Below are 27,665 nucleotides of genomic sequence, written 5' to 3'. Positions count from 1 at the left end.
ATTTATGTGACATTATGCAACAAAAAAGGGAAGCTTTGGGATCAAGCTTTGGGATCAAGGATCGGCGTTTTAGTAGTGTAGAGTTGTTTAGGACTCTGCAAAAATGGTGCATGATATGGGATATGTGAGATCCCAAATTGTTAGTTAGACAGATCTGCTCTGGATAATTTCAAGGGGACGTATCATGTACATTTCCAAGTCTATATTTTTATTCTGTGGCTCTACTGGAATAACTTTGCATGCTTCACACTTTAAAAAACTCTTTATTTATTCTCTACCGGCCCTTTACACAGCTCCTCGGTGCAGCCTCTGTCAGAAACAGACCGTTTTAGCTCCTGTCTCTTTAAGGTCCCCCCTGCCAACGAGCCCACTCTGTTCTGATTGGTTAGCTTCTGAGAGCTTCGGCCACGCGAGAGGCAACGTCAACAAACCATACAACAAACTATAGTAGAGGAATTTCACTACTTTTCTCTCATCCTTTCTCTGAAATGTTAACTTCTCAGATACATCAGTACATGTTTGAGTCCGATCTGAAATATGAGAAGAAACAATGCGAACAACACATGGAAAAATCTTAGCAACAACGTTAGCAACCAAGGCTACAGAACAGACAGCTGTTTATGGGCATGAGCTGACATCAGCTCGTCGGCAAAGTAGAAAAAAACGTTGCAAACAATGCATTTAGAGCAAGTTAAAGCCCTGGGTTTTGACTGGCAGGGAGCATTTCTACTTACTTTAACCTCAAGTTTTGGGACTTTTTATTAGTCACATTTTTGTTATTATTATTATAGTTGTTATTGTTATTATTGTTGTTGCTGTGCATCCCTGTGTCTCTCTCAAACAAGCCGGTCAAGGCAGATGGCCGCCCCCCTAGAACCAGGTTCGGTTTGATATTTCTTCCCATTACAGGAGAGTTTTTCCTTGCCGCCGTCACCAAGTGACATGGGGGAATATTGGGTCTCTGTAAATTAAAGAGTATGATCTTGACCTGCTCTATATGAAAAGTATCATGAGATATCTAATGTTGTGATTTGGCGCTATATAATAAAACTGACTTGACACGAGAAACACACCTGTGTCAAGTCCGACTGACAGATTCATGGTCAAGCTAACATGGCTGTTCAGGATCGCAGTGCTGTTCAAGTTGTACCATAACAGCTCTCTGAATAACAATCCCCACAAGCATGTTTACAGTAAACAAAGCTTTGTGGACGGCAGCAGACAAACAGGGCGACATACAGAGCCCAGCAGGGTGCAGGCACCTGTGAAGTAATTAGCCCAGCTTACAAGGATGTCACTCTGTGAATGTGGCATGAGGTTATGGTGCTGAGCCAACGGGAGAGGAGAGAGATAGTTGCACAAGCAGACTGACCCTGACAGCGACGGACATGATAACACAAACATTCCTGCTGCAGGAACGGCCAAGCAGCTCACAATACAGGCTGACATTTACATGACAGAAGTGCCATTTATCTGCCAGGCTTATGCAATGATTTTGATCCAAATGAATACAACAGAGACTATCAAGAAAAGACAAACTACACAGAATAAAATCATCATATGAAAAACTTTGCAAGTCAAAATAAATAAGAACCGTGTTTTTCTGACTGAAAACTTGGTAATTTAGAAACGTATACAGTAGGCTCTAAATGTGTTTAAGCTCCTGGACCTTTAACAGCTACAGCACCATTAAAGCTACGAAGGGCGGAAGTGAGATAATCTCTCTTGATTGACGGGAAATTGTGTTTACTTTGTGAAAATCCCATGGAATTGCGAGGTTTCCCTACTACAGGCGTGATGATGTGAAATCTGGCTGAAGCTCACTGAAAAACCATCAACAAAAAGCGGCTGGTGAAATGTCAGCCTGTTCCTCTACTTTCTCTCTTTCATCTATTCATCCATCACTCGTCGTGTCCCTCTGTGACACTGCCCTTCCCCTCCCTCTCCTCATCCCCCCTCTCTCCCGTGATCAGGGTAAGATCATGGACCACACTTACGGTTATTTATAGACCAGGATTCCCGAGGGAGCTCCTCGCCCCAGTGGGCATCCATGCACTCAGACAAAAAAAAAAAAAAAAAAAAAAAAAAAACCCCATGCATGTTTATTCACAGTTTACCAGGAAATGAGTGTGCGCACTCATTTACAATTCAAAGATAGTGAGGAAATTTCAGCATAATGTGTGTGATAAAAAAAAAAACCACACAAAGACACAAACAGCAGTGACTGTAAGGCTTACGGATTAAGAATTAATAGTCATCCCTGACATAATGTTTCCCAGTCAAGTCTTACAGACACAGGTGCCAGCAGGGGAGGGAGGCGAACGCCATGGTGACTGGTGGAATTGTGGCCAGCGGTTGGTTGGACAGAGAAGGAGGGGAGGGGCTAGACAAAGAAAAAGGACCAATGATGGTAGCCAAGTGATTCAACGCATGGCCTGCATGTGCACTCAGCTCAATGCTTTACTGTCTGGGGTATACGTTGATATATGTCACATTGTATGTTCCCTGGAATGTGGTAGTTTGTTGTACTGTATGTCAACACCTTCTTGTTTACTTCATTTGCCTTTTCTCTTTCTCTGAGTACAGCTCAGAGTCAATAGCTAGTTCACTTAAAGCAATCAAAAGCAATTCATTATTGTTTAAGGATAGTGTGTTGTCAGGTGACTATACAGATTTAGCCCTCGCTGGCCTTTTCCATCTACTTTAAAGCTGCAACTATCAATTATTTTCATTCTCAGTTAATCTGTTGATTATTTTCTTGATTAATCGATTAGTTGTTTGGTCTTTAAAATGTCAGAAATTGTGGAAAAATGTCAATGTTTCCCAAAGCCCAAGATGCAACCTAACATGTTTTGTTTTGTCCCAAATCAACAGTCTACAACCCGAAAATATTCAGTTTACTATCTAACTATATAAAGAAATGAGAAAATATTCACATTTAAGAAGCTGAAAACAGAGATTTTTACCATTTTTTCTTAAAAAAATGACTCAAAATGATTCATTTTCAGCAATGAATTTTCTGTCCTCCTACTAATTGATTAACTGACTAATCACTGCAGCTCTAAACTACTTCTTCTACTCTGTTCCAACTTTGTGATTTTCAAGCTCATCTGTCAGTCTGGGATACAGACGTTCAGTACAGACACAACAACTAAACCAAGACAAGAGACATGACGAGCCACATGGTGACACTGCATGAACACTGGCCACCGACCAAAATGCAAACTAAACTCACTATGAGAGAGATAAAAAATGTAATCTAGCACAGATATCTAATCCATGAAAAAACAGCTTTTACTCTATAGTGACCTCACGTACTTTGATGAGAGGATGAAACAGTTTTATGTACTTTTTTTCCCCCTAGCTAACGTTTTGTTGAGCGATGAACAGTGAAAATGTGTTCTGAAACCCCACATTGTATTAATAAAAAAACAGAAGCTTTCACACACACACACACACACACACAAACACACACACACAAACACACGCATGTACACAATAAGCTGCGGGGAGGGACAGACGCAGCCGCTGCCATCTGCTCCATTCAGTTAAATGCTGCGCTGAGTGGTGCTGAGCGAGAGTCTCCATACATCAGTATCATTCAATAAACACTGTCACTACTCGAAGCTGCACACCCACACACCAAATGAACATGTACAAACACACACACGTAAACAGATACTCCTCATGTGAACACTTATAGGTTACTCATTAACATATCTAGATAAGTGACTATAAACACTCACGCACGACTGGTGATCACACACGCACACACCAACTAAATGTGCAAAACAATCAGTGCTCGCGCAAGCACTAAATGATCCTTTACACAACAAAAAACATAACCAGCTCAATAAAACTGCACATCCAAACAAACAAGAGATCCACGCATAACAACAAGAGCTCTTACCCATCAGTTGTGCCTTGCTGTCCGGTTGTTGCGTGTTTGTGTGTGTGTGTGTGTTTGTGTGTGTGTGTGTGTGTGTGTGTGGTGTACAGTGTCTGAGAAAGAGAGAGAAAGTGTGTGCTCGTAGCCAAAAAAAAAGTGCAACTCTGAACAGAGCTGTAAAGTCCGCTGCGGCGCCGGATACAGCAGACCGACCTGGTTTTTCGTAGTAAGAACGGATCTCTCTCTCTCCCTCCCTGTCTTTCACACTCTCTCCGTCTCTACCGCTTCTCTCTCTGTTTCTCTCACTGACGTGCTTTGGTCTGCCCTCCGGCTGCCACTCTCTCTCTCTCTCTCTCTCTCTCTCTCCCTCCCTCCCTCTGCTCCTCTGGTCCCCGCCCACTCTCTCTCTCTCCTTCTCTCTCTCTCTCTCTCTCTCTCTCTCTCTCTCTCTCTCTCTCTCTCTCTCTCTCTCTCTCTCTCTCTCTCTCTCTCTCTCTCTCTCTCTCTCTCTCTCTCTCTCTCTCTCTCTCTCTCTCTCTCTCTCTCTCTCTCTCTCTCTCTCTCTCTCTCTCTCTCTCTCTCGCTCTCGGTGACATCAGAGGGCAGTCTCAGGCATGTTGAGCATTTTATGGGAGTCTCTAGTTTTTTCTGCCTCCTAACTCATAGATCGGCAGAGAGACAGAGGTTGTTAAGATTGTGACCACATCCTCATTTGACTAGACAAACTCTGTGCTTTCATCCACCTCCTTTTTTTTTTTTATTCTTGGATTGAATAGTGCTAAATTTTGTACTTGCTCCTATTTGTTGATGTGTGTTACTTGTTGCACACACACACACACACACACACATTTGTGGCTATCTGAAGCCCTCCTACACACCAGCAGCCCAACAGCAAAGACAGTTGTGAAGTAGATTTGATGATAATGGATACTGTACAACCACTGAAGACTCTGCGAACACGTAGTTGCTGGTTGTCCAACTTCAATGTAGCAAATGTTAGCACCTATGAGCTTTATGGGTTCATGCTTACAGTTTTTAAAACAGAAATGACATGATTGAAGTATTAACGTTGTATATTCTGAGATTGAAGAGCAGCTGAAGGTGTATATTACAAATATACTGTATATTACAAAGAAAGGATGTGATTGGGGTAAAGAAGCATAAGCACTAAAGCAACTAAATACATACAAATTTTAAAAATATAAGAAAAAGGTTATCACTAGAAAGAACATGAGAACAATAATAAACAAGGAGAGAGATGCAGATTTCTATACGGAGGCTGGAGAAGTGCATTACAGATGAGTGATGAGGTTTGGACTGAATGATAATGACGACCAATTAGGGGCGGTTAAAGGACTCGTCTATCGAGGGGGCATCAGAGCCCGCTAATGACAAGTGCTCCTCTGGGCACCTGACGTGTGTCTTGCTGTCATATCAGCGGTTAGTTTGATACTCAGCTAATGATGGTAAATAGAAACAGGGACTCACTGCGGTGTGAATAGTGGGCGAATAAAGCGACAAAATACTGCGGATTGGAGTGAGAACGCCACACCCTCTACAGCGCCTCTCTTCCCCCCTGCGGCTCATGACGAGTCATCGAGATATGAAATCGGCGCAGTTGAAGAAATAACCGAGATAAGGCGAGCTATTTGTTTAGTTTTACTTTCGGATTTCGTGAGACTTGCAATTAAATATTCTGGACTGTATGAGGCACGACGTTATGATCTTTTCTTTTATCTCGCTGCTGCCACAGAAATAGTTTAACGCAAATGTACACGTGTAAAAAAATCTTGATAACTTAAAACCAGGCTTTCTAGAAAAAGTAGCAAAATGAACCAGACTTTTCTCATTAATCCATACCTCGGTTAAGGAGCCCGTCCTCCCAAGAAAAACAACACCGTAGGTCGTAATGTCAGTCCAAAAACAACCTACAGTTACCTTTGAGTGACAGATAGCATCTAGCAGCCGTAGTAATTATGACCCACGGATGTGGCGCAGTTCAGATGACGTCTACATAAGGTGACCAATTTCCATATTAGGAGGGGGTGGGTTGGGCGGCTGGTTAGATCCTAACTCACAAAAAAAAAAAAAGTGGACTTGGTGGACTTTGCTGCAGGAGACTGCTGCTCACTTCCCGCTCAAACGACCTGTGTGGTCATTTCATTTGGAAGACTTGTTGCAGTTAAGGGATACTGGGTCGCTTGAGTACACGCTGTTTACAAAAATCTGCTTACCTCAGACACCCGACAATAATCAGATTATTCAAGTGCATGTAAACACAGTAATTGTATGCATACATCTCCTCATCTAATTTGTGTGGCGTGTGTGTGTATTTGTGTGTGCTTCCAGGTGTGTGTGTGTGTGTGTGGGGCATGTGTTTTCCCCAGCTATTTTTGAAGTTCAGCATAGAATCCAGGAAGTTTTATTTGATCAGACAACACACCCACACACCTGGCTGCGATAAAAGTCTGCATTATCAGCTTGTTGTGTGGCGTTGACGTCAAAGGCTTAGCTAAGCTTCATGCAGCCATGACACTGATAACGGCTAATGCTACTGAGCCCAAACCACAATGGCATATACACACGCACACACACACACAAACACCTCTTCATTTTTAGCACAGGCAGAATCACTAGCAGGGAGGGCAGCGACCAGACTGAGCAGTAGAGCACCGCGTGAACTCTGAGGTAAACATTGATGCATGCCACGGACGTAAGATTAGGTAGCGACATGGTCAAAGATCAGTGGCAGTGAGCCAGCAGCTTGTCAAACAACAAAAGAACAAGGGGGGGAAGCATGTTTTTGGCCCCTGTCATAGTACACAGAAAAAAAAAAAACATAAATTACAGTAAAGATGTACTAATCCAATACACCAGATTGGGATTGGCACAGATGTTGACCTTATTAAGCTGATCGTGTGTCATCCGTGACATAACTGATCCATATTAATACAGTTTCTTTGCCAGAGTCGTTTAAAAAAATATATCATTGTTTCCGCAATCAGCTGGAGTATGACCTCAGTGAACGGCGACACTTGGCCTCATGTTACCATAAATGATTCCCCATGTAGTCATGTATACAATTTTTAAATTTGAGCTAAAGAGGGTACTGGTATCTGATTGGAATTGTTATTGGGAGGAAAGAAGTTGGATTGGTGCATGTTTAAATTGTGTATCATGCAAGCAATCAAAGTGAATTTCTTTATACCAGGGATTGTCAAAGTCCTCCCTCAGACTGCCGACAGCATCCTGTAGTAAATGGTTCAAATGTTTTGCTTTAGACTTGTGGCTGTTGTGGTTTATTTTTTTATTAGCCGAGACTGTTTGCCGCTGTTCACATTTGTTTTATTAGGACAAGCATTCAGATCTCTGTAAATTAGACTCCCTGCCAAAATGTAAATTTTCATATTGAAGACCGGTATTGTAGTAAATAAATCCAAACTGTCGCTTTGCATGCTTTAATCCGACACAATCCATTCATCTATAGATTGTATTTTGCTTTGTTTGGTGGCAGTCAGGCTATTGAGCTCTGGCCTCTTCATCCTCAGAGCTTTCATCGGGTGCTGTTCTCCTTTCCTTAGGCTGGTGAATCACAGGAGGTCTAATTCCTCTTTTCTATAGCTCAGTCAGTTCTTGTAAAGGTGCATTGTCCCGAGCTCATGGCCCTACATAAATAAAAGCCCAAATTATATCCATATCCACGTAGCTGTGAGGGCTAAAGTGATTTCATCGTCCACAAGCACCACGCGCATGGCAACAAGAACACCTACTACACATCAAGTCCTCGTGCACAGACACCACATGTAGTATGTGCAGAGACATGTGCATGGACCTGGAGTATATCAGTGACTTAATAAGTGTAGGGAATGTGTTGCACATCTTATGAAAACTTGTGAATGAACGAGTGTGTATGAAAACTCGTGTGCAGGGCGATGTGTGACCTAAAGACGAAGCGATGGATGTCTATGTGAAAGAGGGCTTGTGCAGTTATTTGTATCAGCCTGTGAGAGAAGCAGACAAGGCGATAAGTGAGCATATCCGAGATAAATAGCTCATGTAGCTATCTGCCTCAGAGTCAGCGTGTGCGTGTGCGTTAAATAATGCATGTGGCATAATGATTGCAAGGCATGCTGAGGTACACAGTGTGGCAGCCAGGCAGACAGGACTGATGAATAAGTAATGGACGGCGTCCGCCTCGTAATGTACACACACACACACACACACACACACACATATGCGCACACACAAGCATGCATGCAAACCATAACCACAAGCTAGTTCATGCTCAGGAGGGGGAGAAAAAAAAAGACAGCAGCTCTTATTTTTCGAACCTTCTTATGCTCTTGTCTTCCCCCTCCTCTCCATAGTGACAGAGGGGGGGGGGGATGGTGGGTTGCTTTTTTTCATCCATCTCCCCTGAGAACCGCAGACCCGACTCCAAATATGTGAGATACTGTGTCGTTTATTATTGATTTGGGTTATTTATAATACACACGCACTCTCTCTGCAACCCCCCTTACCCCACCAACACCCCCACCCCCTCCTTCACATCGCTCTTTCTCTCTCTGCACACTGTCCCATTGATTAATACCGCTGAGAATCTCAAAATACAGATGCTAAATTTGAAACTTCTATTCAAAACAATCATTAACCGTCCTAAAATAATCCTTTTTCAATACTTTTCTTTGTCAAATATAAACAAAGAGAGACATTGCGATGAATTTCTAATATTGACGGAGAATATGAGAACCCACTGTTTCAGTAGCATCTTAAGTCTTCATTAACAATGATATAAAACACTGCTGAAAAGGAGAGAATGTATCTGCCGGTGCCCCCACAGCTAAACGCTCTCTGTTGCTTTAAATATGTCGACGATACAAAAAAAGAATATCTGAAAAAAGTCCATTGATAACACAGTTTTCATAATCAGCGGGTGTGTCTCTTAAAGAAGTTATGTAGTCTCCCCCAAAGATTAAGTGACCAGGTGCACTAAATGTCGTGTTCACTGAGGCTTGCAGATATGTTTGAAATGAGGATGTGGATTGTGCGTCATATTTATGAAGAAACGGGAAGCAACAGGAATCAATGACGTGGCGGTAAAACCTGTGAGCTGTTTTCTTACACACACATACACACATTTGGCTAAAAGACAATTAACTAGTGAACCACCTACAGTAAAACATTGTTATAACTCAATAGGGCATGATTGTCCAATATGATGATATCTACAGTGGAAAAAAAAAAGATTTTGCTGAGCTGTGTCTACACAGAGAGAGAGAGTGATACCATATACCTCTGGTTGTGTTAGGCCAGTGTTTTCCAACTTTATTGGCTTGTACTATTGGTTTGTTGTATGGGAGGCCTGAAGAGGTATAATATATTATACAGTTATATTATGAGGGGGACAAGAAGAGATTAGAAGAGTGAAAATATAATAGTCATGTTAAACACCTCAAAACACCCCGGTGTATTTTCTGCTTATTTGGTCTATAAAGTGATTTGCAAACACCTTTTCCAGAAAATCAACTATATCAAAGTATATATAATGATATAAAATTAAACGGAGTGATAGAGAATTTGAACCGTGTTGCCAACCCCTATTATGATTTATGAGCAACACCTGGTTTGAACCTTGAATAGGCATTTCTTATGTCATGGAACAATAAATCACACACATGCACATGTACAGAGGAAAAAGCCAGTGCATTGTACACTGGCACATACCCAAACACAGCCTTCTGCATGCAAGAATAACAAACACAGAACTGCCAATGTATGCAGTTAAATACAGACTCCTTTCATTTGTTCTGTTTTATACCTGCCTAAAAATAAATTGGTGTTGAATCCTGCTCTACAACCTTCATGTGCGCATACACACACACACACAGACACACACAAAAGGAGTTCACACAACCCTCAAGTTTGCTTAAGGCTGCCAATCTGATCTACATGAGGTAACAAGCTCTACAAAAAAAAAGAAGGAAAAAAAAAACCTACAAGAGGAATCAGCCACTAACTGTTCTGAGAAGGACCTCAAAACATCCAAAGCTTCAAAACAGCTTCTTCAAAACCAGACAAGGTAAGAAAGAGAGATGCTTTACGCTCCTGGGTGCTTTGGGGAGCTCCGTTCATTCATATTTTACACCCTCTCCTTCCGTCTCAATGGTAATGCCTTCCCAGTCTGCGCCGAGCTTGCAGCAGACAGAGAGCCATTAGCTGTCAGCGATGCTAAACTGGACTTATGAAAGATGTCAGCTTACCACACTTCTCCCTGTGCACTTAAAAATCACATGGGTCACATGAATGCCCTCTGTGCACTACAGCTAGACCCACAACTTCTTTATGGACAGAGTGCAGATTATAGCAACCTGCCTAAAACGGGCCTTATCAGTATTTCCTGTAGATGTAAACAGACATAGAGCTACCGCAGTACAGCCTGTAAAGATGGTCTCAGATATAAATGGAGGATTGCATCGACAGTGAGGGCGGATCCAGGTATTTCAAAGTGATTACAGTACAAAAACAAAGGATAAACACTAAGTAAAAGCAGTCTGTCTGGAAAAAGTAAAACATATTCAACTAATCCAATAGTGATACACAGTATCTTTGGCATTTCCTTCATCTGTGTCTCTTTTACTTCACTTTAAACAATCGTCTGGGTTTGATGGGATATCTGTGTAGGCTGGTTTGTTTATTTAGTTCATCAGTAGTTGAAGAAGAAGTCTAATCTCGAGCTTAAAACTTATTTTTCCAGTTACGCAAATATTAAATCTCTTCTCAATGACTTCTTGCAAGTTGACCCCACTTAGAAAACGAGTACGGACAGACTGCAGCCAGCAAACATGGTCTATTTCTTCTCTTAAATGAGTTTGTGGTAAAATATAGTCTTTCACTGACGGCCATGCTGTAGCCATTAGGCCGTGGGCTTGGCTGTAATGAACTGCTCTTCCCGGACTGGGGAAGACTAGCCTCTGGTCACGGTGGGGTTGTTGGTCTGAAGCTAGAAAAACCCTTTACGAGTGCAAAGCAAAAGGTCTGAACCTTGGAGTGGTCATCCATAATAGATGGAGGACTCTTCTGGATCCATGTGGTTCTGCCAGGGCTTTTAACAGCCTTTACAAAACACACCTCTGCATTAACAAGTGAGTTTAAGAGGAATTGAAAGAGCAAAGCGTGGCTGGCGTCAAATGTACATAATATCCATCTGCACATAAACAATCACACTGTGCAACATGCAGATACCTAACTTCCAATATCTTACATCAATCATTGTAAAAACTACAATCGTATGTGGTACGCCATTATAATATTACTTGGTATTATAATATTACTTATTACCGAGCATGACAGCGGAAAAACAATTCAAATAACTGCCTGCTGATAGTATCACCTGTTGGTGTTCCACCCTAGATATTGAAGCCACAAAGACATCTGCCTTAAAAATTTAGTAAGGGTATGTATCAACTAAGTCAACGCCAAGCAAACTAAAATCTGCAGTCACAGTAGTTTATAATTTGATTGGAATATCTTAGTATAGCAGAAGGTTACCACTCCATCCTCCCACATGATATGGCAATGGGTATTTGGACTAATTACTGGGACATATGGTCCAGTCTCACCAGCTTCAATTACTTTCAATAGAATTTCTGCAATCAGTGGATTTGTTTGTGGAGGTAAATCAATCAACTTTGATAAACTTTAACACACAAATTTTGCGCTGTTGACCAATTGCAAGGCATCTTGAGTCCCCGACAAAAGAAGTTATTGGCATATAGTTGATACAATTTTATATTACCCTGCGGTGCCACGGTATGCTCATGCTCGTTTATTGGTTAACGATCAAGAGGACAAGCTTCCAGCCCCACCTATTTCACACGCAACTCACTGGTGTGAACACGTGCATAGAGAGATATTGCAAAACTCTTGTCTTATCTGATCTTATTGTAAATTTTTATCCTTGTTGTCATTAAAGTTGACTGCCACGACTGTATGCAGATACAACTATGCTAACTTTTAACCTATAGGCTGATTGCTGTGAGTAACAAGAGCTACTGCATTAAAAGGTGGATACACAAACACAACGTTTTGTTTGAAGCATGTCTCTGTACTGTATGAGAGCAAAAAAAAAAAAAATGCTCTAACAAATCAACTTTTAAAGAATTTTGCATTGACAAATACAATCTCACTCTCCAGACAACAAGGTCTTGGAAAGCCAAGCCAGTCAGCCAACATAGCAAAACACACTGTTTTATATGCAAAATTCATGACATGGTAAAAATCTTTCTCGCTCCCGCAACATCCACACAAAGACAAACTCTCACACACGCATAGTCCAACCTGCTATGGCTGTCAGGATAATGGCACTGATGCAGACAAAGTAGGTTAAGGCATTGCCTGCTCTGCTGGAAGACAAAAACAAGTCTGGCTCTGAGCACTCTACCATATTTTTTTTAGACGTGAATGTGAAGAGTGTGTGTGTGTGTGTGTGCATGTGTGAGAGAGTGTATGTCTATTTGTAACAGGGTTGACATGAAGGCCACAACCTCAGGCTACGTCTGTAGATATAATTAGGTAATGGTACACTATCTTGTATTCCCTTTATAACTCCAATCTTTCTCTCAGGATCAAATTCAATCCCACCTCTGCTTTCTGATAGCTTCAGGTTTTTTTTTTCCAGCATGCTATCTTAAACCTATTGCTTCACTACATCGTACATGTTGTTGGCTTCCACTTTGATTTCAAATGCAGGTAAATTATTCTGAAACTATTACACAGAGGAGAAATAGAAAGATAAATTCAAGGAGAGAAGAAAAAGCAAAGCAGCGGAGATTATATTTCAGTTCATCAGAAGTTCAAGAGAACCATTTGGAAACATCCCTTGGGCAATGACTTTGACATGGTTGTTAGTGTGTGAGTGTGTGTGTGAGCCCGATGGTGGCTGAGCAGAAAAGAAGCAGCTGCCCACCGACTCCGGCCTACACCAAACTGGCACCGGGCAAGGGGAATCCATGCCAGGTCAGAGAGTGTGTGGGGGTGGTAGGGGGGGCTTTGGGGGCCCATCTGGGGAACTGGCACCCGGGCTTGAGGGTGGTGTGCGCTCAAAACAGATTGTCTTGTCTTGGAAAGGTGGTGAAGTGCTGCAGGTGCTGATGGTGGTCATTGATGAAGTGTAGTGTAGTGACTAAAATTCAATACAATCTTTTAAATCTTTAATTAGGACTACGATCCAATAGGAGGGTAAAGAATTTGTTATGATAATTAATGATTATGCTTGATTATAATGCTTCAGTGCTGTACACTTTAATTATGTTGCAACATGAGAACTTGTTGCAGCTTTTAAGCTGAATAAGTGAAATTATTTGTTGGAAAACCGAGAATTTGGTACATTTTTATTGAACTATGATTCAAAAGTAACTTAATGTTTTGACTCACCATAGATACTACTTTATCCTGAGGGGGGGGGGGGGGGGGGGGGGGGGGGATTTTCTTCCCCATGAGAGTTTGAGCATCAACTGCAGTAAAAGTAGAAATAGTTGGGATTGTGTACAGAAAAGAGAAAAAGAGAAGCAGATGACAAGCAAGAGTGAAAATAAGGCTTGTTACACGAGTGAATGATCTACCAACTTAACCCCCTCCCCATGTGTAGGGCATGTTCTTTTATATTAACAGGGTGAGAGCAAACGCAAAAACACATTTTTACAATGTCAGATTTAAGGTCAAGCATTCAGTCACGCGCACACACATGTCCACAAAACTAGATTTTCCAGTGAATAGGGAGCGAGGCAGCAGGGGCCTGGCCGACAGACAAGTGTCTTCACGCGGTCATGGTGACCTACAGACGGGGTGTCCTCTGGAACACACCAAAGATTCAAAGCAAGGCGGAAATAGAGGAGAATAACTGCAGACGGTGTTATCACAGTTCTGTCTTCTCAGAAAAGGCGCTGACAGTTCATCACTTTCTTTAAAAAATCACGAGAAAAAGAACCCAGAAATCAATAATTCACTAAATGCCCTGCCTCCTTTGAAGCTTCAGAGCTGTGAGTTTTGAGAATGTGCTGAACCAATCAAAAGTGAGGAAGTAAGTTTGAAATCAATGTTTTAAATGACACCATTTTTGCTGGTACACCTGCTCGTTAAAGGTATATTATGAAGGATTTTGTTGGTTGGTGTCTGTAAACGCACAGCATTCAAAGTCGGCCCCTCCTCCCTGGCTGGTCGAGCGAGTTATAGGCTTTTTCCGTACACATGTGCTGGCTTGGCTTGGCTTGGCTTGACTTGGTTTGACTCGGCGTGTCAGCCCAGCACGACAGGAATTTGCATATCCATTACAACAGAAGGTGTGTCTTTAACTGATGATGCGCTTGTCTTGAGTTGAAAGCAGCAGGCTGTGACTAGTGGTCAAAGTAACTGTAAAACGGTGGATAAACACATTTCATTTCCTATAAGTTCTTATTAATTAAAAGCCCTCTGTTAGTTTGTCAGTAGAAAGCTTTTAATATGAAGCAGCAGCAGGAAATATTTTTATCCGCAGTAACTTCTGGCTCCGACACGGCTGAACACGAAGGAGCAGTAAAATAAAGCGGATATCTAAATGTACAAACAGAAACACATGAGAGAAACTGAACTTCAAACCACAGAGATTCATTTTCTATAAAAGTACTGAGAGCTGAACACACAGAGGCTTTTAAAAAAACATGCTTTCTCTTTGGTCTCCGGCGCAGATGTGAGTTGAGTCTCTCAACACAGCGGGAGAGAAGCAGGAGATGGCCGTGGTCAACGAGACATCACCGCAACCCACTCGGAGGCGGGTCAGACACGTTTTCGGCCCGACTCCGGAGATCGTTCGTCTTAGGTGAGACTCGGCACATCTCGGCGTGTTTAAAATGTGTGTAGATAAAGCAGACACACAGACCAGCGGCTCTTTATACATCCATGACACAGAGACAGAGAGCAGAGCGGAGTGGATGAGAGAGACAGAGACGGCGATGTAACCTGGTTGCTACGCTATGAGTCCCGACCTCACACCCTGCGCGCTGTTATTGGCTTGGGGCTTACACACCCACTGCCCAAAGGTTGACGCCCAGAAGCATCCCGAACACAGTAAAACGATAAGAAAATAAGAAGGCAGAGTCTCCCTAGATAAATACACTGCCACACACTTCTAGGGGGTCATAAATGTTGATTGAGTCCATACATTATTTAGGAAAATCCTGCGTAGTATACCTTTAATTTAATTATCTAATCAGCCAATTACATGGGAGCAGCTCAGTGAAGAATGGTTCAAGAGTTCAAGTTGTTGTTTAAATATCTCAAAACCTCCTATTTTCACACACAACAGTCTACGGGGTTTTACAGAGAATGGTGCAAAATATAAAATAAATTGTCCAGCGAGCAGCAGCTCTGTGGGCCAAAATGCCTTGTTATTGAGAGAGGTGAGAAGAGGCCAGGCTAGTTCGAGCTGACAAGAAGGAAACAGTAACTCAAACAGTGGTATGCAGAAAAACATCTCTGACGTGGAAGGGATATAGGAGCCCTGGCTTCCACTCCACAGTAGAGGAATTTAAAAAAACATCATCTGGTCTGATGACTCTCGATTTTTTGCGTTGACTCGCAGATGGCAGGATCAGAATTAGACATCAACAACATGAATCCATGGCTACATCCTGCCTTGTGTCAACCATTCAAACTGGTGGTTGTAAAAGGTGTGGGTAGTATTTTCTTGGCATGCGTTGGCTATTTTAAGTCTGACTTAAAACAATAGTCAGGTGCCCATATAAACACTGAAACAGGTTTTGACTCAGCAGACTGAGATCGTAAAACCAGGTGGGTACCCTGTAAAGTTCAATTCTTTGTGTTTCCCTCGGACAGTATTTTCTTGTTGAGCTGCTCATTGTTCATGCATACTTATTATTGACAAGTTTAGTTAGATAGTTTGGAACGCATTTTAATACAGAACTGTAATGGCCGGTATGGACACCCAACTATTGTTTGAAAACACAACAACATAGACATGAAAAGGAGAAAAAGAAAGAAAACTTGAGAAACTAATTGAAAAACAAGGAAATTCTCCCACATTTCATTTCTATCTGTGTCATATATCTCTAATCTTCTGATTAACATCATTTCATAGGACAGTGATTTAGTTAACAAATTAATCCATTCAATGAAATTGGGAGCTTTAGGGCTTTTCCAATGTCTCAGGATAAGTCTTCTTCTAGTTCGAAAATCAACTTAAAAACATGTGAACCTATCCTTTACTACCGACAGAGGGATATTTAAATACTGCAGCCTACTTGAGATTTGTTGCCAACCATGTGCATCCAATTATGACCACAGCCCACACATCTTCTGTGTCATCTCAGGCTGGTTCCACAAACATGACAATAAATTCGGTGAACTTCGATGCCCTCCAGTCACCAGATTTCAATCAAATATAACATCTTCGGGTTAAAGTGGAACAGGTGATTCACAGCATGAATGTTAAGCAACGATTAGTCAAAGAAAATGAATCTGCAACTATTTTGGTAATCGAATAATTAGAATGTTTCAAACAAAAAGGCAAAATATTCTCTGAGCAACAATATTCTCTGACATCACCATGGGCTCTGACAAATTGTGAATGCAATTGTTTCACAATTTTAACATCTTATACAGATTAGCTGATGATAAATATAATCGTTAATTGCAGCCCTCATGTGAAGGCGACAAATCTGCAGCGATTGCATGATGCTATGATGTCGACATGGAGCAGAATCTCTAAGAATACGTTTCTAGCACCTTGTTGAATCCATGCCACAAAGAATTCAAGCTGTTCTAGGGACAAAGGGAGGTCCTACACAATACTGGAAAAGGTCAACATAATAAAGTGGAGATAGTGTGTAGAGTGTGTAGTCCAGCTGACTGAACATGTAAAATGGCCAAGCGAGCGCCGAAATACAAATCACACACTGAGAAATGAGAAAGAGGAGTTGAGTGAAGCAGCAAGAGAGGGAGGTGGTGGCGGTGGTGGTGACGGGGGGTGTGTGTGTGTGTGTGTGTGTGTGTGTGTGTGTGTGTGTGTGTGTGTGTATGAGAGAGAGATATAGAGAGAGAGAGGAGGGAGAGAGATGATATGCTGAGGGTCCAAAAATATGTTTCTCTCCACTTTTTGTGGTTTCCTTTCCAGAGTTTTGAAATGGTAATGAGCCTACTGATATTTGCATAATGTGCCTTTCCTCATCCCTCTTTTTCTACTTATTCAGGCACTCTTCTCCTCAAATTGCCGTTCTCTTCCCATCTCTCTCTCTCTCTCCCTCCTTTACCGTCTCCACCTCACCTCTATTCATTGCATATATTCTACCTACTCCTCCCCTCCCTCCCCCCTCTGTCGGGTTCTTAAGTGCTCATAGATAATTGAAAAGTCTAAATAAAGATAAGCTGTTCAGTCAGAAGATAGAAGCTGGCCAACAGGTCTGCCACTTCCTGTGTGAACAGCTCTTCATCCTACTCGCTCTCAACTTGCTCGCCGCCTCACATGCTGCTGCTAAGCCTTAATATCAGCGCTGTGCAGACAGAAACTGGACACGGGCACAAAGCCTTAAGACTAAAAGACTATAAAAGACAACTGTCACGTTTCTTGACGATTACCGATGCCGCACACCAGGCCCTGATGAAAGCAGCCATGACGAAGCCCTTCTGTGAGCTACAAAACCACTTCTGCTCCTTTCTTCCCTCTTTTCTTCTTCTTTCCCGAAACCTCTTCTCCCAATTTGTTCTTCCTCTCTTTCCCCTCCTTCTTCGTCGCTTCTCTCACCTTCCCCTCCTTCCTCCTCACTCCCTGCAGCGTCTGTGCTCTGACAGTTATGTGTGAGTGGAGCGTGGGCTGCTGCTAATTTGTGCAGAGTGGGAGAAAGCTGTTTTGGCTTAGGGAGAAAGAGCCTTGTTTAGCCTATACAGTGGGATTCTCAGATACATGCTTGTACACACACACACACACACATTAACACACACACACACACGCCCATCCATACATGTTTGTCTAGTCTTCACTCCCTCTCCTAATGTCAATTGTGCAATCGCAGATACAAACAGATGCTCCAGTATGGCGTTTAATTAGTTTCAAAACCCACGCGCATAAAAACCCGGCACGTCAATGAGCGCACAGAACAGTATCCACGAGGAGGTAAAGCATTCTCGCACGAGCACGGGGCTGTGAAGAACGCAAGCTTGACCCTTCCTATGCCCTCACAACTGCTCAACACTTGCTCGCTTGACAAATTAACTTTTGAGATTTTGGAGGTGGGGGATGGAAAAGACAGTCAGCTCCTTTGATTCGTCACTTTTACCGACCATGACCTTTGATTGGCTGTTTGCTTCGATCACTGACACAGTCGAAGACAGACAGTTACCTGAGAGAACAAAAGGAAACATAAATAATGATATTTAGCGGCTGATTCTCTGTTTTTCTATCACTTACGCTTATGAAAAAGTGTTAGGCATCGCAGCAAAATCCTTAACGCTGTTAAAATCCGCTTTCAGATTTGAGAAACCTTTAATTTGCTTATGAAAATTTTCCATCCAGACCACATTTGACTGAGTCCTGATCAAAAACGACTATACTTAGACTGGATTAGATAACCAAGGAGACTCTGGTGAGTCATTAAGTTTAAGATTTGTGAAAACTGAAAAAAGGGGCGATTTCACCGCTTTTTTCCTATCCAAATAACTTTTCTACTTTTGTTTTTAAGTGAGAAAGAGGAACTCTACATGGCCGTAAGCAACAAAATGGAGAGATGTGAAATCTTGCTGTGAATTGCTTTCCACAAGATTAGTGAAATTGCCCTTTATTGTGTTTTCACAAAAATAATAAAGGTTTCACAAATCTGAAAGTGGGTTTTAATGACTCTCTGGAGTGTTCTTGGTAATCTAGTCCAGATTTGACAGGACTAAGTGTAGTGGTTTTTGTTCTAGACCTGGTCTAATGTGGTCTGTATGGAGAAATATCAGTGAAATCATCTTTTTTTTCTGTTTTCATTAGCAAAATAAAGGTTTAAAGAATCCAAAAGTGGTTTTAAACAGCATTAAGGCTTTTGCTATGATGCGTAACACTTTTTCATAAGTGTAAGTGGTGAAATAATGGAGAATCATCAGCTTAATATCATTATTTATGTTTCCATTTGTTCTCTCAGGCGACTGTCTGTCTTCGACTGTGTCCGTGATCAAAGCAAACAGCCAATCAAAGGTCACGGTCAGTATTCTAAGTGGTTCCATCCCCTCCTTCAAAGTTTCAAAAGTCAACTTGACGAGCAAGCGAGTGTTGAGCGGTCGCGAGCGTGTAAGGAAGGTGGAGCTCGTGCTCGTCACAGTCCCGTGCTCACGGGAATGCACTTGTGCACGCGGAGCTGAAACGCTCTCTTGCCAGGATGCTTTTCCGCTCGCAGATACTGTTCCGTGTGCTCGTATCACGTGCACGTGCCTGGTTTTTATGTGCACGGGGTTTTGAAACTAATTAAACGCCATACTCCAGCCCACATTCACATTTAAGTGTGGATGTGACTCTGAAAGGTGCTGACTTCTGTTCCTCTTACAGTACCTCCTCCTGTGCAGAATTTAGTCATCCTGATGAATATGCACTCAAATCTGTCTCCCTCACTGAGTCTTCATCATCCTCCTCCACCTCTCTCTTCCTAATTTTCAAAATTTAGTCATTCTCTCTGATTAACGTTCATTCTACTTTTGATCATCCTAAACTTTTCAAACACTCTCTCTCTCACACACACACACACACACACACACACAGACTGGTGACTTCTAGGTCACCAGCGCCGACTGCAGCTGTTGGCATCTCGTTAGGTTCTGTGTTGAAATGGACTTCGCAACATAGGACAAACACACACACACAGGAAGTGTTATTGTTTCTCTTGGCACCCAGTTAATTAATTCTAACACATCTCATGAATGTGTTAATAGAGCATTGTATTGTACTTATTCCAATAAAATAAAATGCTGTTGTCCTTTTTTTTTGGCAGGCATTGAAATGTTTAGTTATTATTAGGGCTGCACCCAGCTCTGAATTATCCAAATCTAATTTGAAGCAGTTCAGTCCAATGATTTGACCACTGAAGGACACAATGATCAGACCTGAGCTGATTAAGTCCTCTCTAGATCATTCAGATTTGGCTACACATTGCGGAGATGTGTCTGCACTTTCTCATCACGCCAGCTATAGTAGAAAAAGTGTGCAATGCCTTGAGTCTGCCATTTGTCCATATTTTTTTTTAAGAAAATTTCTTTTAATATTACTGACATTTAGAAAGCAGTGGGAACCCTGTTGAGAGTCAGTAAAGGCTACAAATAAATTTGAATAAAAACTGAATAGAACTGATATTCTGTCTAATTTACTACAGCAGAACAACCACCAGAACAAAAACACACTCAACATATAAAGTATCTATGTGTGTCACCTTTTCAACACCCAACATCACAACATCACTGACTTTAAAGGACCAGTCCTACATATCAGACAGTGTTCATCTAATCTGTCATTAATGTAATTTGTAAATCTGTTTCTGAGATGCCATTTGAGGAATATTTAGTTTAACTTTTACCTTTTTTGTTTGTTTGTGTGAATGTTCCTGTAACGTAAAAAGTTACATGTAAAGGACAGCTGTTCATCTCTGGTTGTCACCGTTGACACATGTTCTGATTTAGGATGACGTTCTATACGCTTCACTTCAAAACCATAGAATTACATAGAATTACATAGAATTACATCACTTCATTACCGAATGAAGTTTAGTTTCAGTTTCACTTCTCTGCTTCTCTCGACATGCTCACTCGCCCACACATGCAAGCTTTCTCTCTCACCTCATCAGTCACAAATGACTTGTAAATGTCAATATCACTGAATTAATTTCAATCCCTGTTAAACACCACTGGTCACGTTGTCAAAACGGAGTTCAACCCGGGTCGGGGTCAGGGTCGGGGTTGTGAAGGAGGGTCAGGTGACACGTGTTCAGATAGACCATCACTGTGTTGGTTGAATGTCTAAAAGGCAGTAAAAGGCTGGTCATTTTTATCACCACAGCTTTCAAAGGGAAATGCTTCGAAATTCTAGCTCTGCATTACTGATGAATCTCATCTACACACCTTATTTTTATGTAAAACATGGTTATCAATGTAAATAATTCAATTTTCTTCATTTCTGAAAAGCTGACCTTGTAAGTACAAACTCCAAATGTTCCACACAAGCAAAAAATAGCATTAAAAGACCATGAAAATGTGCATAACTCTGTTTTATTACTTTTTAAAATCAGATAAACCTCATATAATTCCAAGCCTATTACATGACCTACTACATATGTTTGTATGTGTTATGTGTATACCTCTGTCTGTGTGTTTATATGCAGTTACATGTGTCAATGCCTGCAAGCAACCAAACATGCTATTAACAGGCTATGGCTCCAGGTTTTGGCTGCTATATCTGTGACATCACTGCTGCATCAGCATTTCCTCGCACCACATGGGACAAACATACCGCATGTGGGTTGATGACATGCTGATGTGGCGTGATCATCCCACGTTCCTGTCAACAGGAGCGAGAAGTCCCAAAGAAAATGTCTCGTTTCACGTGCACTTGTGCGCTGACATGTACGTTCTAAAAAGGAGCGGGTCACTGAATTATACATTGCAATGTACTAAAAACGACGTGCGGTGTCAGCTGGTGGAAATTATGACATACTCAAGAGTAAATGATAAGTTTCCTCATAAACAGACACTGACAGAGTGTATTTTTGAGCCGTACATGAGCCGGCTAAGGCAACCATGATATCACCAAATCCCCTATTGAGCACTGATGTCCTGCAATCACCTGTGGAGCATTACACATCAGAAATGACTGCATCAATCACTCAGTTCTACGTGAGTGTATTTCTGAAGGCTCTGAGTAGGCAGGCAACAGAGTCAGTACTGGTATTAAGACCAGAAACACCAACCAACAACACCTAATACCTAGAAACAAGAGGAACCTGAACCAATATGATATTGAGTAAAATCTAACTACTCAAATCTACTCAGATCTACACAATCTGGTGTTTTTTGCACTGTGATTCTCATAAATCACTATTCAATGTCAAACTGTGGCTTGTGTGCTCAGCCAGGGTACAGCAACTATCACTGCTCTTGCAAAACACCGAGGAGAATGCATCACTTCCCAGAAAAGCTAACCTGTTACTTCATGTTTAGGAGAGTAAATGCTCAGTCTTTCATGGACTAGGTATAGGTTGAATCACAATTTTGTTAAATCGATCTATGGCAGAGATTCAAACAAACACACTATATGATGTCATATTAGATTAAACCGAAGATCCGCGACGAGATGAAACCTGTTTAGAACGTTAAAGGGAAAAGTTGCGGCGGTGTAAACTGGTCCATCTCAGTTTGATTCAAGCCGACTGGTGGCTTCGCCTGTGACTCGGCTTGCCAAATTGCCAGTGGCTGGTTTTAGAACGGCTAAAAGGCACATCACCTGTTTTAACAGTCGATCAGCTTGCAGCGAAGTCAGCTGGTCGAGTCAGTTACAAACTGTCTGCTGGTTGAAATGGCAGAGTTTGGACGGAGGGAAGAGAGGATCATGTTTTTTAATGTTTTTGTCGTTTCATCAATAGTAGAACTGCCACTGTAGCAAGTAACTCACTATCCTCATTCATATTTTGAGACACTACAAATTATCCAGCTACAAAAAAAAGCCTGAAAAGCCGGCAGTTAAAACGGAAGTACAGAGAGTCGTTGCTATGGAAATGATACACCATCTCATCTAGTCGCATTGATGTAAACTGGCAGGTTTCAGAACGTTGCAGACTGGCGCGTTGCCAGTAGTTCTAAGTTTCAACTCGTCTCGTGAATCTTTGGTCTAAACTGGCCTTTAATCAATCATAATAAGATTCACTCAGGCTTCTAGTCTACTGCAGTGTAATCATGGTGCTTAAGATTTATGTCCATTCAGGTTTTAATTAAAGCCACTGATTTAGGTGACAGATGGAAAACCATTTGCAGCGTGGATCCCAACAGTCACGGCAGTAAGACTGAAAACCACACATGACACAAAGTCTTACCGAAATGGTTGAGTGTAGCCGGTTTAAGAAGCTCCAGAGGCTGCTCCTTGCTGGTCAAGCCACCTGTCAGAGCAAAAGTAAAAAAATGAGCTTAAATATTGTCTTCAATATGGCATCAAAACAAAGCTGCTCAGTGGACTGAAACCACCAACATCTGTCCACAGCTCCCAATGCAGAAAAGTAAAGAGAAATGGTGATATGGAGAAAACAAGAGAAGTGGGAAATGACAGGAAAATGTGCTCTTGTCATTTGAAAATGACAAGAGCAGAGCAGAGTAATATGATATCTGTTCAACAAAAAGGGAGACAGAGGGTGAGTGAGCGAGAAACCCAACAGTGTAGCAGAAGTTTCTTTTCGAGTGTTGAATGGGTTCATCGTTGCCCCTTGTGGCTGTTGGGGAGGAAAAACTCCCACTATGACTGCGGTTCTCACCAACCGTCAAGTACCAGTGGGTGTTTTCTGCCCTCTGGCCTCAGGTGAAAGTAATGAGCCCTTTGCAGAAAGGCACACCAGAATGAGGCTGCGCTCGAAAACTTACTTGGACAAGTGACACAAAGGTACGATTTATGCTTTTCCAGAGGTATTTTCCAACACAATTTTTCATTTTTACAGGGGAAAAGACTTCAAGGATGAGGACTAACTGGTTGGTTTGGCAAATATACGTCTTAACCTCCCCACCTCTCATAAAGAGCAGCCACTTCCCTGAGCTTTCCTATGGGAACCATCCAGAACTGTCCCCATGCAGTGATGTGATGGTCCCAAACGGGGCTCTGACTGATGTCACAACTCACCAGTAAACTCTGGTTCTTTCTGGTTATTTCTCTCGAGTCTCTCAGCTCATTCCCAATCTCATTTCTTTCATGATTCGTAAAGCTCTGGGATGAGTGCAAATTTTTCCCTTAAACTGAAACAATTTGAACTTCACGGATGCATTTTTGCCTTAATTTGTACCACTTGCGTCTAATCTAATTTATTTCCACCGGCTTTATATGCAATCGCACCGAGGTTTATTCATTTTGGCTTCTCCTGTCAATAAGTACTTGTTTGTTCTTCCACCATATTAATCCAGACTACCCGAGAAGAAATTCTGAATGAATCTGGTTCAGAAATTCACTTCAGTCTTCACCAACTAGTCTTAATCCCTGTGCAGGAGCCCAGTCCAACACGTGCTTCCATTACTTTTACAAACACAGGCCCTAGTGTCATGATTGTGCAGTTACATGTTCCAGATAATAATAAAGCAACAGCAACAAATAGGGGCTTAAATTCCTAAAGGACCTATTTCTTAATATCCTGTTAGGAAATACACTCAGGCATATTTTCTTTTCTCACAAAATCCCACTTCTCTACATTCCTGCTACAATCAATGCATTTAAAAGTCTCATAAGTTCTTACAAATCTGTACATTTTTATAGAGCCTTTCGTTAAGTGCATAATCAAAATTTGTTCCACTTTGCTTCGAAGAGGCCCACAGCGAATTGAACACAATTTGTTTTATTGACTTGCCTTGTCTGAAGCTCTGAAGGGAACATAAACCGCCTCTATTCAGCTAGTATCACATATAAACATGTCCTCCGAATCATTACGAAAAAATTATGTCATACTGTATTCATGGCCCCACCTGATCTGGGTTTGGCCCCTGCACAAGACACGCAGCGTTGTTAAGAAAATACCAGGACAGTGACACATTGTTGTTGTGAAATGAAATGAAACAATGAAAATGAAACGGTGCTGACTTTCAGGACATTTATATCCACATTTAGTCAACAGGGTGAGGATTGTAGCTCTGTATATACACGGAAATTCCTGTGTTGTAAGCTGTAAGTCAGCACTTTAAAGTCATCGTTTCATTTCAAATACAATGCCAGACAAAAGCTTGGACACACTTTCCCATTCACTTCAATGAGAAAGTGTGTCCAAACTTTTGACTGGTACTGTACAATGTAGTAGAGTGGGATTCAGTACACTAAAAAAACATATCTGTGTTCCTATACTTTCTGAATGTATTATACACACAGAGCATACTATGATTAGCCGCCTGGACTGAATCATAAGCAGCCTGCAAACATGAATTTCAGAGCGTTTCCCGGGATACCATCACGGAGAAACTGTGGCCTTTGGGTGACACTGCCAGGCAGAAGGCAGGCTTTTGCTTCGGTTTTATGAACCACTTTTCCTATGCCCTATGGTCTTAAATTAAAGCCCTTTTGTTGAAGGCACCTCTTTGCTCTCTACACACACCTGCTGCCATATTGCTGCTCCAACCTGCAAACAGCCAGGCTGAAATTATGTAATTACTCAGCCTACATCAGTTTACCTTTAAGATTGGCAGCTGGTGCGGATGGTGGGGTCAGTAATCCTGCAATTATCAACACTTTCAGGAGGAAGACTTTTCTTAGAGTGACATATTCCAAACTTTGCCTGTACTAAGTGGGTGTCAGCGCAAACAAGCTATACTCAAATCTCAGTAAAAAAAAAAATGTGTACAAGACAAGCAAATATTGTCTTAAGTCTGAAACTGATAAAAAAAAAAGACAGCAACATTTTTTAAACTGGAAAACTCTGAAGAGTAAGCACGGCTGCAGCTGTCTCATACAAACATCAGAAATCTCAATCACCATCATCCTATTGGAGACAGACTTGGGGAAAGTGTGGAGAGAAGGGAAAATGTGAGAGGAGACCATGTGCTGTGTCACACATGAACGAGCAGCAGCACATGACATACCCACAAATACTACGGATTTTGTTTTTCTGGGTTGCTAGGCGCTATTTTCAGCCTAAGCAGACTGCTCCATGATTAATACATGATGGAAGGAGGGGCTGAATTAAATATTCATATCTTACAGACAAACACACCAAATGCATATTCTTGAATTTCATATTCAAGGGAAAGTCTGAGTCCTTTGTTTCTTTGACAAAAGTGGATGCTAACACAAAACTGTGCCAGAAAAACAGAAAAAAAAAAAGCTAACAAAAAAACATGAGAAGAGAAGTTTCGTATTGTTTTAGCATCATAAGGAGGCTGGATGCAGTATGTGTGTGCATGTCAGTAGGGTGGCGGTGGCAGATGGCAGAAAGACGACACCAGGGCTTGATGGGCGAGAGACAGGCAGAGCAATCACACACACACACACACACACACACAAAAAGGAAGAGTTGAAGGAGTAAGTGAATATTTTGGATCTTCCCTCTGTTGCACTTAATAATGCTTATTATCTCATTTTGCTCATTGGCTCCTTTAAAACCCATCGCCAGGACTATGATAGTGCAGACAATAATAGACAAAGAGAGCAAGACAGAAAAACTGAGTTGTACGTGTGAATCTGTGTGTGTGTGTGTGTGTGTGTGTGTGTGTGTGTGTGTCCATGTAGGGACAGACTGTAGACCGTACATGTGTATATTTATCTGGGCTTATATCAGTCAAATGACATTGACCTGTGACGCCTGCAGAGGAAGACGGGTCAAGGGCCCTCCGTTTTAACACACAGTGATGGGAAGTAATCTCCATGGAAACCACAACAAACAAATGTGCAAAGAGAGAGAGAGAGAGAAAGACACACAAGAAGAGTGCTCTTTTAAAACTAGTTTTACTATATTATTGATACTAGCACTACTAGCTAACCTAAGCAGTCTGTATGGTTTATAACGTTACTAAGACTTGCTGCACTTGCTTTTAACAGCGCTTTAGTGTAAGCAAGCAGCTGCCTGCAATACAAGAAGCATTGTTCACATACTGACTACAAGAAGGCAGATGAATGCCAAATTATCTCAACAGCTGGAGTTGAGAATTTTATCCAGTATATATGATGTAAAACGTGACAACAACATGCACAGTGTTTTATTTCTGAGGACGAGCACAACGAGTGCTCTAACAACCGCAGGGTTACACGTAGGTCACAAATGTGTAGTTAAAAGCAAAATATATCAGGATTCTGATGCTGAAACAAAATGTCGATCACTTAGTTGACGATTCTGATCTTGTCAGTCAAACATTAACTTGTTCCAGGTTTTCAAATGTGAGGATTTGCTGCTTTTCTCCGCTTTATATATATGTATTTGAAGTGACTGTCAGACAAAACAGGAAATATGAGAACGTCACCTTGGGCTCTGGGAAAGTGTGAACAACATGGTGCAAATTATCACTTCATAAGAAAAAAGATCAACAAACTGATAACGAAAATCTGACAATCCACTGAATTATCAGTAAATTGCTCCCTTAAACTTTACAGACCACATCTCCCTTACTTCCCAAAGAACAGTGTAAAAAAAAAAATCAGTGTTCAGAATTGGTAATCAATGTGTTACATCTGGACAGCCATACTGGTGATGGTATGTAATCCTCCAGCTAACAGCTGGTCTAATTTCCCCTCGCCTTGCTCCTGATTTACTGTCTTCCAGGGCCGGCCATAATGGATAGAGCACATGTGTGTATGGCTCACTCTGGACTAGATGTTGTGTTTATAACCACGCATTTGCCTGCAAAGCACACTTGTCCCTTCTAAACAAGGTAGGCCTACTTATCCGCACTGTCCAAACTACGTCACCGTTGAATACTTGTCCTCTCGACAGTACAACTATTATCTGCGGTTACAGTGGTAACAACAGATAAAGTTCAAGAGCGATGAGACAGAGAGGTCCACTACCTCTTACAGCTCATTCTGTGGTCCAGGCTTTGGCTCTGATTA

At 41.6% G+C, this 27,665-nt stretch overlaps 1 protein-coding gene across 2 annotated transcripts in view; it reads right to left on the bottom strand.

Moving 5' to 3' along the window:
• Positions 1–27,665, bottom strand: part of hdac4 (histone deacetylase 4) — a 144,490-nt gene that overhangs the window by 67,396 nt on the left and 49,429 nt on the right. The window contains exon 3 of one of the 2 annotated variants that reach the window (XM_042426572.1): positions 22,981–23,043. In XM_042426572.1, coding sequence (XP_042282506.1) covers positions 22,981–23,043 — 63 coding nt within the window. Of the gene's footprint in view, positions 1–3,910; positions 4,159–22,980; positions 23,044–27,665 lie in introns of those variants that run through there. The other variant, XM_042426573.1, reaches the window with a different exon arrangement.

Source organism: Thunnus maccoyii, chromosome 11 (assembly GCF_910596095.1).
Source record: "Thunnus maccoyii chromosome 11, fThuMac1.1, whole genome shotgun sequence".
Classification (NCBI taxonomy): Eukaryota; Metazoa; Chordata; class Actinopteri; order Scombriformes; family Scombridae; genus Thunnus; species Thunnus maccoyii.
This window is presented reverse-complemented; position numbering and strand designations above follow the sequence as displayed.